The following is a 12,563-nucleotide window of genomic DNA, read 5'->3' as shown; positions in this document are numbered from 1 at the left end:
TCAACCAAAGTCGCCCAACTGTTTGATCAGCTGCCTTGACCATCACTGCGCGTATAGTAAACATACCTTCATCGTCCGCACTGCGTGGTGGCGCTTGCGCGCGCGGACTTCGGAAATTGCGGGAAAGTAATCAGAGCACAAGGGATAATTTTCACTTCACTGTAAGGTCACTTTGAGGGAGCTCGACGAGATTGGTAAGGATACGTGAAAATAATTTTATATGAATTATCATCACATTTTTTTAATAGTACGTCTTCCGCTTTTAGCTGCATTAGTGTTTTAGTTGTCTTGTTGCATTGCGATGTTTTAAGTCACTTCCAAATTTAGAGGGAAGGGGTGGGGGGATGGCGAGATCTTGTATTTCATTTCTTTCGTTATTTTTTTTTTCACTGAAGAGGAATCATGAAAACTGACAGGATTGCATCTTACATACACTACCCGATATACCGCGAGCTGTCTATAGCTCAAACAGCAAGCGAACCTCATCCTACTTGCATGACATTTGGCGCGTTAATCGGAAAAGTGTCCCTAGCGACTAAACGACAAAACGTTAAATCATTCACTGAAATCGTGAAGTGGATGTGACGGCCTAAATAGGTATAGTAACCCCCATTAATGAGGATCGACAGGGATCCCATACGAAGAACTGGAGTAAGGATAAAGCAGGGAAGTATACGCACCTCCTCCTGACATCGCTTTTGGTGGTGATGCGATCCTGAAAGTTCTTTCATATCCTCATCTGATTGATTGGAATTCTTCGCATAGAAGACCTCCGGTCCTCATCCCAGTCAAGAGGGTGTGTGTTGATGACAAGACCGAAGGGGTTTGGAAGAGCAAAATCACACGGAAACTGAGTCATCTCGTATCGCTCTTCAAGAATGAGATGTTCAGCTTTGGGGAAAAATGTTATGTTATTATCATATTGTGATACATGACTGGGGAATTCGAAATGTCGTGAAACATAGGGTGATGTCCGTTTTTCCGAAGGTTCGTTAATCCGAAAATGAAATAATTATGGTTCGTTATTCCGAAAATGAAAAGATTGTGCGTACTAACCAACCATCAGATTTACGAACCTTATTTCGTTTTCAGAATAACACACCTTCAGAATAACGAACTTTCCCTCCCGACCCCCCCCCCCATTTTTTTTTTTTTTTTTTTGGATTAACCAGCCTTGTTTCACTTTCTGATTAACGAACCTTCGGAATAAAGAACTTTATTTCATTTTCGCAATTGACTGTAACCGAAACAAGGGGAGTACATCATATGGCCAGAAAAAAAGAAAATTATTACGGTGTATTGTATAACATCATGTGTAATTGCAATAATTCGTGCCGCTGTGAACAGCCTGATGCGGAGTCAAAACCTCCAACGTAAGCTGTTCCGAGAGAGAAGGGGGGGGGGGGCTGAAGTCAGTTCCATTAATATCAATGTGAGTAGATATTAAAGAATTATTCAATGCCTTTTGAGATACTCCGATACTAAAGGTGTGCCGTATCACGTGATTTTCGCCACGAAGAAACGCTTATTATATGGTAAGAGAGTGATATAAGACTTGGATTGCGCTGTTACTAAGGGTTTAATTGGCTTTTCACATCAAAAGGATGGCTCTTCAGATTTGCGTAATATCAGACAAAAAAAACAACAACAACACAAGACATCAGTAACACTTGAAAACTATCCCAAAATAGATTGCAATAGCAATTTTCATCAAAAAGTTCCTTTAAGTGACGTCGCATTATGTTCTACATGAATACTTTTATAGTGTATAATGTAAATACATAGATAGATAAACAGACAGATAGGTAGGTAGGTAGGTAGATAGATAGATAGATGGATAGATAGATAAATAGATAGATAGATACATACATACATACATACATACATACATCACATACATAGATATTGCAATCATCTTGTAATAAATATCACACCGAAATTTAGAATGTGAAGCTTATAGCCTGCGTAAATTATGTATACTATAGCAGGAGGTAGTGTCTGGTCATTCCATTCAAATTAAACTTTATTTTCACTTTTTCAACAGAATGTACAGAGAAATATGTAAAATTTGAAATGCCTTTTGTTGAATGTATACACAGACAGCCAGAAATAACATGTTCGTGTCTATATGATCAGCACAAACAGAGCCCTTTTATTGGACGTGGGTGTTAACGGGAAAAGAGACGGTGACAGAGCGAGGGAGCTATAGGGGGCCCAAACTGAAATGTTACAGTTTAACCCGATCGCAGCAGGAACCCGCTGGTTCCTGTGCAAAGTGCATGAGTATCTCGTAGGTGACAGATATGCTCGTGGCTTGCGTGGACTTGGGAGAACTGGTTTTTTTTTTTTTTTTGTCTTTTTTTCGAGACAGACCGATTTCTCAGTGTAGCCTATAAAAAAGTGTATAGGGCCGTAGGGAAGGATTGTGAATGAAACGAACCCAGAATCATTTTCATTCGGCTTCCCATTTCGTAGAGTGTTCCGATCAGGGGACGTTATTTCGTTTTCATGCAGGTGCGTGTAACGTCCATTAAGACTAGGTGATGATGATGATGGTGATGATGATGATGATAATGAAACAGCATTTACATAGCGCCATTCCTTTGTAGAAACATTAAAAGACGCCCGGCTCCCACAATGTGTCACGCATCATTGACAAAGTTGCTGGAATAGATAGGTCTTCAGTTCAGATTTGAAGGTATGGAAGCTGTTGCAATTCCGAAGCGGGACCGGTAGATAGAATAAACACAAACAATACAAATTAAATACGTTAAATCTCTGTTGCAAAAAGTGCATTGACAGAGAGAGCATTTGCTCTCTCTCCCTCCCTCTCTCTCTCTCTCTCTCTCTCTCTCTCTCATTTCAATTCTGGAAGAGAGAGAGAAGTATAGAGAAGCAAGGAATTCACGTGGTCTTACCACGAAGCACTTATTCTTAAAAGTTAAGTCACCATTTTATACGGACAGCGCTACACAATTGTTTTGTTTTGCGTATGAACCAAACGATATTTTCACTCCTCTCTCTCTCGTTTTAAGCAGGGCTTTGATTTAATGTCCTGCATTTGTAAACCACTGCAGAGATGTTGCGCATGAAACATGAAGCATACTTTGCAGTGACGCAAGCTTCTGGTTCATGGACCGTATAGCTCGTGGGCCTTTAATAGCTAATGTCGAGCTCGTGGGCTGTAGAGTCGTGAGATTTATTACTCGTGAGATGAGTAACTCGTGGGTTGTATGATTCGTCGGCTGTATGACTTGTGGGTGTCGAACTCATGACATCCACCCATAGTGATCATCTTGGGGTCATCCCATCATCTCGTCTCCCACGAGTCATACAGCCCGTGAGGTTGACACTGGGCAAATAAGGTCCGTGAGTCAAACAGTAGGCAAACAAGGCCCACGAGTCCGGCACTGGGCAAAAAAGACCCACCAGATGTACACTGGATTAATTAAGCCACGTAATGATGTAATTGGTGTATACAGGCCGGGCTCCTTCACTGCAACAACCTTAATAAAGTTGGTCAAAACCATCTTAAAAAGGCGCCAGTCGTGTATTGCTTTTGTAACCAACAGACTGCAGACCCTCTCGCTAAAATCTGAGTCACGCCTATGCACTCACATCATAGTTATTTTGAAGTTCCTCTGTATGTTGTAAATAGGTTTCGTTTAATTTCAATTTCAGTGCTAAAGTTGTGACCTACCGATTTAGTGGCATATTTAAACCTTACCATATTGATTGTCTAAGCCCTATTACCACAATAAAACATTTTCCTATTACTTTTTTTTTAGGCAATTGAACGGGCAAAACCCCTTTTGCAATTAAAACAACAGATACCTCTCTCACTTTAGGATGAAATTGTGTAGATTGAAATTGTATACCAGTATTTTTTGTTTGGTTAATATTCTGTTTTATCTGTAATTCTATGCTGTGACGCTCTTCTTTTTTTTTAAAGTAAAATAATATATGAAATTCATCTCAAAGGGTTTTCGCGTCGGATGGTAATTATACGGACCTGCTTTCCTATAAAGCTCAAGTGGCGTGTTTAGTGTGCATGAACGGATGTTCCGTATCGCTTACCGGTGGGAAACGCCCACACATCAAGGTAAACTGGAAAACTAAAATATTGAATTTTCGCTTCGAGTCATCGCCAAGCATTCGTCTCGTTGTTGCCTGAGTTTTTCATTATTTTTGCCTTCGGGCGTAGAGTAAATATTGCATTTCTGGCACCTTTGTGCTCGCTAACGCCTGGATGAATCCAATAATTATTATTTTTTTTCTACATTAGCCAAATAACACCGAACCCACCGTTCCAACAACACTGAATATACATAAGCCCAAAAATCAATGGCCAATTCATCGGATAAAGAAAAGGGTCGACATGTGTGGTTGGTTTCCTGCAGAGTACTGAACCAATTTGAAAGCAGTCACACATATGAAATAGAACGTTACAGAGAACTCCAGATATTTCTTGAAATAGATATATATGGCCTATCATACTATTATACACAGTCTCTGGTTAAGTGAAATGTTTAAGAATTAATGATCAGAGCCCTTCTTAATGAAAGATCTTCGTTACTATATAGCAACATTTCATCCTCAGTCAGGAGAGGGACACATCACAAAGAGAAAAGAAAAAAATAACACACCACTCACAAAATGCAGCACGTGTAATGTCCCTTTTTGGAAAATGCCTACGTAGCAACGTAATATCTGTATAATTCAACATGACATTGCATGATATTGTTACTTTGAAAGATTCCTCAAGTTCATGTAGCTTACTAAATATTGGTTTTGTGTACACCAACGTACCTACACTTTGCGAGCTTTTGTGTTAATTGACAGTAAAAATGAAAAAAAAAGAACTGAACTGAACAAGATTTAAAAAAAAAAAACACCAACAATGTACTACACCTACCCTAAGAATATATGTTTGGTATCCACAGTAATATAAATGTACACGTAAATGTTTGTGTGTTAAATGATAATGCTAACTAAAATGACCGTACTCACAGACAAATGGTGTGAAATGACATATATAAGATCTCAAGCAAGAACTGCAAAATTTAAGTTGAGATAGCAAATTATGAAATTTAAAAAAAAAAAGTAGATTCACATAAAAAAAAAATACAATGAAATCAAGGATGTCATTAAAAGCTGCAGTCAAAAGGGTTAAGTACCAGCGGTGAATGAATAATGATAATGAAAACATATATTATTGCGACTTTGTACCAGTGATGAGTGAGGAACAACAAGAGTACGATGTCAGCAATTACCAGAGGAAGTACGAGACGTAAGTCAGCCAAATGTATTTCTTCATTCACGAACAGAGTTTGTTATTAAACGATGCTATCTCATCGGGCCCTGCGTTCCACTCTTGAGCATCTCACCACACACAATACTCAAACTTGTTTAATGTGACAGTCAAGGTAACGTTTTAGCATACCTCAGCTCATGTTGAGATCAAAGCTTGGGATTGTAGTCATGCCTTTCATTGCCACGTATGATTAATGAGGCGTATTCTCTTTTCCTTTTTTTTGCCACAGGACCACCACTGCCAGCTCTACCACCATGGAGTCGTTTAGCTCCTCCAGCTTCTCATTGGCCATCAATGAAACATTGACGTGTGAGGCCGACTGGAGCTTGCACAAGATTTGGGGACCTTTCTTTCTCATCCTCGTGGCCATCTTCGGTTTCATGGCAAACCTGAGCCTCGTGGTCATCGTTCTGCGTTACAAGCATCTCCAGATGCCCCCAAACATCCTCGTGCTGAACCTGGCCATCGGGGACATGGTCTACCTCCTCGTCTCCACGCCCTTTCACGCCGAGCACGAGATCCACGCATGCTGGCAGTTCGGCCTCGTGGTATGCAAGCTCAGCAACAGCATGCAGGTGCTGTCGCAGGGCGTGTGCGTCTATTCCCTGATGGCGGGCAGTATCGAGCGGTACTGCGCAATCGCGCGTCCGGTCCGTGACAACAGCAACGTGTCCGCCCACCTCAAGACGTCTCTGGTGGTCGTCCTGATCTGGGTGGTGTCGCTGGCCTTGTCCATCCCCATCTTGAAGATCGCCGATATGCCACACGAGTCCACGTGCGTCTACCTGCCACATGCCACCCAGACGGCGGTGATTCACGAGACATTCAGATTCGCTGTCATGTACGTCATCCCTCTCTTTATCATCGCATTCTCCTATGCCAAGATGTCGCGAACACTCATCCTGAGTACATCCCGTTTCTCCGGGGAACGCCAGCCGGGTGCCGCCCAGCAGCTCAACACGCGACGACGGATAGCCATCATGTTGCTTACTATTGCGGTCTTCTTCGGCATCTCATGGCTGCCTTACTTCACGTACTCCCTTTGGTTCCAGTATTCTTTCGACTACCGACTAGACATGCACATCAAAGTGGCTCACGTGTTCCGGCAAGTCCGCTTCATCCTTGCCTTCCTGAACACCTGCTTTAACCCTGTCGTTGTCTACTTGCTCAGCACGAGCTACAGACGAGCGCTGGTCCACACCCTTCGGTGTCGCCCATCTTGCGAGCTTGGACGGGACGCCGTGAGGAGCACGTACTCTGCCTACAAGAACAGTGTGGTGACGGCCAAAAAGAGGGTTAACAATCAGAACAGCGGGTGCTACGAAAGCACGGACATGACCGTCCTCAGTTCGTGACTAGCCCAGATGGGTCAGTGCTGTACCGGCATCGATTCTTCTTGCGAAGATACTAACGAGCAAAGCACAGAACAGCAGCAGCTACAGCAGGATGAAGCGAGCCCATCCTAGACTCCGATGTATAAAAGCTCACAATGAGGACATGCTTGCTGCTTGACAGTACCCATAATGGTGTGGTGAGCTTTTGATCATGATGTCCTTGTCCTGCATGCTTCATCAAGGGACTGATGTCTGAGTTTGGATTTAGAGACTCACAGTTGCTGAACATCTCGACGTCTCGATAAGAACTGGAGTTAAGTGTAAATAGCATTGTATTGTGCATCAGAACTTTGATTCATGCCCATCTAATGTCCATCTGATTTTGCCAGGCCACTTAAAATTGAGGTGGGAAATATTGCACGAATCGGAAACTAGTTCTGTACACTCCAAAAAGATGCAGTTCGTTTTCCGATAACTCCACAAAAGGAAAGTAAATGCTAACATTCTTTTTGATGATAATAACTGCCTTATGGAGGCAGAAGAAGAAAGGACTGGCATTACGAAGAAGTATGACCCGCACAAAGTTCTTCATGACTGTTTGGAATGATGGCTCATCTTTCGTAATGTAACTACTCTTCCCTAAATTTGACAGCTGGAAGATAAGAGAGAAAGAGTAACAGTAATTTTCTATTTGTTACAGTACAGGAAAGTGGTAGTCTATACTCCCAGACTTAGTACATCCTCACAAATTTAATGTCATTCGCAGTGCATGCATGGATGTGATTCGTGTAGGATGTGTTGAGCCTTACTGAAGATACCAAATCAATGTTTCATAACAACTGAAAGAATAATTAGAGACTAGTTTAAAGGAATCCAATCGATTATTTATTTATTTATTTATTTATTTACTTATTTATTCATTTATTAATGACGTGTCTTCACTACAAACCGCTGACTAGACAAGGTTGTGGCAAAGGTGAATGGAATCCATCGGAAGGATTTTCGCCTGCTACAACTTAAATCATTGATATGTTATTGTGTGGTGAAAATCAGATTACAACTATTGATCTACCTGTTTATCACTATCAAAGCGTAGATCAGTGTGTCAGAGGGATCAGCACTGTTGAATTAATAAAAAAACACCAAACAAATAAAAAAATCACAGTGCCGCATGAAATATTGTTTTGGTTTCAGGCGAATCGTGCCCCAGTGCAATATAATGTGAAGCCTTTCTCATATTTTTATTTCTTTAAAGTGTGTAAAGCAAATAAATTGGTGAACTCATTTGAAGCACAAGGATCAAAAGAGTTACTAATAGTTTATGTTCACTTTTCTCAATCTCTCTTTCGCAACCTTGTTTCGTTCCTTGCTATTTTTTTTTTAATCTTACAAGGAATTTGTCCATGTCGTCACTGCTCACGACGTGCCAACATACTAACTTTTGCAATACAAACGATGCACTGAAAACGATATCTTACACACGTATGTAATTGATAAAAACTGATGCACTGAAGAAAGAAAGTTCACAACCGTGGAGAAAGATCGTGTAGATAATAACTTTACATCGATAGCTGGGAGTATACTGAAAGTACTTTTAGCAAAGGTAGCGAATTGCACTACTTATTCAATCCTCATTTGACTTAATCCGTGAGAATATAAAGTTTTGCATCGAATTTTCTTTCCTGTGATAAAAGATGAAAGTATGAAAAGGGAAAATATTTTTCACCTTACCATGTACATACAAGAGAGCATTATTGTCAGTGTAGTCTCATTCAAGACTCTCTTATCTTGTTATGCTCCAGACACACCGCTATGCCGGTGGCTCTATTCATGTTGCTGGTGAAACGTTCCTTCTTTGGGAGGCCAAAACGTAGTGAAACGTGGAAGTCTGATAGTACATTTTATGTGTAGGCATGGGGAAAGCGATATTTTGTCTGTTTCTCGTTATCTCAAGATATGACACGTCGGTTTTTGAAAGTGATCTTGGCGTGTTTCATGATGTAAAAGTAATTTTCACAACAGTTGAGTTTGATTCTGAACTAATTGTGCTACTTTTCTCCCAGCTAATTCAATACTTTCTTCATAGAGTGTATGTTTACGAACATTAATGTCTTAGGGCGTATATAAACGAAGTGATGACTAATTGTCTAGGCTAGACTGTACAACTGGCAAATGATATGTTTAACGCCTTTGTCGTAGAGTGATTATGTACTTCATTTCTATAGAACAGAGGTTTCAAAAAGCATTTGACACGTAAAGCTCCAGACACTTTCACACAATGACCACACACATCCCTTCCCATTTTCTCTGATCCGAGAATCACTTCCCGCTGCTGTCTTGTGCATCTGTGTGCATGAATTTGGACACTTCCCGAACAGGAACTAATGTGTTATATGTTTGATCCTTTAAAAAAAAGAAGATTTGACATCTTTGACTATATTTGACTGTCTTTGAAGAGATTTAGGCCTACTGGACAACATTTTGTTGACTTTTACCCTGGAAATTTGTAACCCGAAGGGTATTCTCGGACGAAGTAGAGTTCCTCAGGACAACTTCATGTTTAACAACTACTGCCACTGACAGTTGCTGTGACGGACAACATCTCACGGACAGCTACACTCGGACAATTACCCCCGGACACTCAGACAAACCTGTTATAATTGTTCCTAGAAGAAGATCATATTCGGGCACATAAATATCCAGGACCATAAACACGAGGACATTATACCCAAATGACAACGACTCTCACAGCTATTTATAGGAGACATTTACCCCAGTATGAATGCGGTCAGATAGTCACTTTCAGGACCATTGCTCTCAGACGATCATCATTCGCAAGACAATTGTTTCGATCAAGTACCCCATGACCGAGTTTTCTCTCACATATTTGTACTCAGAATACTAGTGGTCACTCTAGATGCCAGAACGATTACTGACAGACAGATGATTGCCGTTACATACGCAAGGATGCACACTCGTGACTACCTACAACTCTGTGACGACTGCATGCTGTTACTTAACCAACCCCGAAAACGTTGTCCCATATTCTACGATCAAACCAAAGACCATGAATCTTAGAGCGTTCATCCATTGACAGTTATACACTACGACAATTACTTCTGAGCATTAACCTCCGGACCATGAATAGCAAAATTTCTTTCCCAATGGCCATGCTGTCTCAAGAAATGCAGTAATCTCGTGTCGACCTTGGAGCGTCTCTGTCTTGTCTCACACGCGTGCTTCGATAGGTGCTGTTCTCCAATCAGTTTTGAAAGTCTTTTCCTGAAATCTTTGAAGGCTTCCGTGGCGGTAGAACACGTAGAGTGGTAGAAGGCTTAACGGTGCACCACTTATTCTTTTCTGGGTATATATGTGGCCCTGAAAAAGGACCTACCCACTCCCGAAGTTTCGGAAAGCATGTTCTTGCCGATTTGAATACGTGGTGCACCGTTAAGCCTTCTACCACCCAAAGTCTTCTCCTGGTCCATCGAAGCATTATCCAAGAGACGAAGAAACAGCTGGCGGGTGGGCGCCTCCTGTCTAACTTGGAAAAATATTGATTGGACACTCCCTCGTCATCCTTCCCTCTCTCACCTCCTACACCCATTTACCTTATCCAGTTAGAATCCCAAAGGTTGTTTGCATGGAAGCAACTGTACTGGACTGGTAGTTTCCGTGGGGGTCTAGGGCAATAACCCCCTGGGCAATTACCCCGCACCCTTCCCCTGGCCCTAATCCTAATCCTGGACCTAATACTAACCCTAACTCAAACTCCTAACCGTAACCCTAATCTTTACTCTAACCTTACCACTAACCAGTATTTAGCCGGGGGGGGGGGAATTGCCCTCTGGGGGTAATTGCCCGGATACGGTTTCCGTGGTTAAGTGTCCAGATTGGGTAATGTTTTTGTTGTATACTCACATCTCGCCTTGTCAAGGTCGAAATGTGTCTAAATGGCAGTGGTTTCAGGAACTTTCATTATACGTGTATCACCACAACAGCATTGCCGTCGATGTTACAAAATTTGCATGAGAGTATTACGAGTGCGTAATAAACATTTTGGGGCAGTTTTCGCCGTGACAACGTTTTACAAAATTGGCAACAAGTGTCTCAAGTCGAGACTTTAAGTTGCATTATTTTGCTGAAATTTATCATACATCATGATAACATGATAATATGATCTCCAATAATAATATTTAATCTCCCGCTAATAGTAATACAATTAAAAGAAATACAGTTGATTTTTAGCAGATGACCCAGCTGCTACCGTTGAAATTGTTATAATAAACATCGTGCGTTGTACGTGTACTACGAAACGCGGCCCGCAGAGCCAGCTTACAAGGGGTTGTTCACTTGCGTTACTCCTTTTCAAACAGTGGTTATACCGATCTTCAGTGATTATACTCTTGTAGAGTATAGTGAATGTGTGAATCCAATGCGTGGACGGGGCCAGGGAAAATACCTGTCGGATTTAAACCCCTGAGAGAATGATTTTGAGAGAGGACTTTCCCGATTACTGTTCGTTGTCATAAACTGATGTTGAAGTTTTTCGCGTGAAAAGTGTGGTTATATAAAGCACATAATATAGTGTCTTACCAACCAAACTGATACTTTCTTACTTTGTCCTTTCTTCTTTTTTTGTTTTGTTTTTTCTGTAAATCAAACTGAAAACAAAAGCATGATAAAATCCTGGAACATCGTCAATCTCAAATGCGATCAGACATGGCGTTTTTGCTTCATGTTTATCTGATCAGTGCGAGGTTACAGACATCAAATCGAAAGGAGGACAGTTCATTCCCTTGAAGCAATGTTTCTTTGATCGGCGAGCATTTGTTACTGTTCTTTTTACTGGTTTGTTTTATTTCATCCATCTACAAAAGTTTGTGTGAACATGACCTTTGACAGTTCGTGAAAATGTGAATGTTGTGTTATGATTTTACAATCAGTAAAAGATGACTCCATGTAACAGCATGACTGCAGATTGTTTTTGTATTATATCTTGCTTTACCGCGAGTAGAAACTTTTGCCCCGACACGCAAATTTCGTTTGATATCACGTAGAAGTGTGGATGTGAGGTAATATTTCATAACTAATATTCAGATTGTGTCTAATGACTTGTTGAATACAACAGTGGACGACGTCTCGGCGGCGTTTGAGCTGTAAAATTATTGTGGTGATGTGGTGGTTTGTAACTTCTGCATTGTAATGCGCAAAGCATGATTTAAGGCCTTATACAACTCGTATTCAATACTTTAACGATAATCTTATTTTGATGCTGTTAAGTCCTAATAACTTCATCACAATAATCATGTGCAATCATGTGTAATGCTGAAGTGTTTTTACATGTTTCAAACTTCCTTTCCGTGGGTTCTGTTCCTATAGAAAGAACGTTCCATTCGTGCAAGTGTGGTATTCAATTAATGAGCGCTTGAGATATAGATAATAAAGTCATGTATTGAGTATAGATATCACGGGGGAAGTAAAAGGGTTTATTGCTATACCATTGTATACGTTCAACTTACAGTCTTGGGTAGTATAACTCTATGTGATATCCGTTCAGACTCGAAATATATTCCTCGTTGCAAAACAAGCTGGTTTGTCAACACAGAGTATGTAAGGATGCTTCATGTATAGTATGGCAGTGTACAACGCGTCACCTTCTTAATAAAGGGCATTCTTTCATCACGAAATGTACAGGCCTTAAGCGTCATTTTGTTCGCGAAAAAGTGCAAGTGACTGATGCAGCAGAAGGCTGTATGTTGGTGTTCTTATGTTGTGGTGTTTATCTAGCTGATGACTTTTAATTGTATATATCGACTTTTCCGAGAAAGGCCGGCTAAGACTTTACAAGAATTAGCATAGATATTGCTTTAAGGAAAAAAAAAACATACGGAATTCATCCTTCACAGACACAC

The 12,563-nt window shown here is 40.9% G+C and overlaps 1 protein-coding gene across 1 annotated transcript; it reads left to right on the top strand.

Annotated features, from left to right (window-relative positions):
- Positions 1-5,234: 5,234 nt before the first annotated feature.
- LOC139720835 (neuropeptide CCHamide-1 receptor-like) lies at positions 5,235-6,749 on the top strand. The gene is made up of 2 exons (XM_071632172.1): positions 5,235-5,290; positions 5,544-6,749. The coding sequence occupies exons 1-2, from the start codon at positions 5,235-5,237 to the stop codon at positions 6,667-6,669; spliced, it is 1,182 nt and encodes a 393-aa protein (XP_071488273.1). The 3' UTR covers positions 6,670-6,749.
- The last annotated feature ends 5,814 nt before the right edge of the window (positions 6,750-12,563 follow it).

This window comes from Diadema antillarum, unplaced genomic scaffold (assembly GCF_040938485.1).
Source record: "Diadema antillarum isolate AM-2024a unplaced genomic scaffold, OU_Dant_1.0 scf00000134, whole genome shotgun sequence".
Classification (NCBI taxonomy): Eukaryota; Metazoa; Echinodermata; class Echinoidea; order Diadematoida; family Diadematidae; genus Diadema; species Diadema antillarum.
Note: the sequence above shows the minus strand (reverse complement) of the source record. Positions and strands in the feature narration are given on the sequence as shown.

Bases quoted from the DNA above. Each gene is read 5' to 3' on its own strand.
- LOC139720835 (XM_071632172.1), top strand. From the start codon at position 5,235: ATGAGTGAGGAACAACAAGAGTACGATGTCAGCAATTACCAGAGGAAG. The intron at 5,291-5,543 runs GTAAGTCAGCCA...TTTTTGCCACAG, and splicing joins TACCAGAGGAAGTACGAGAC to GACCACCACTGCCAGCTCTA.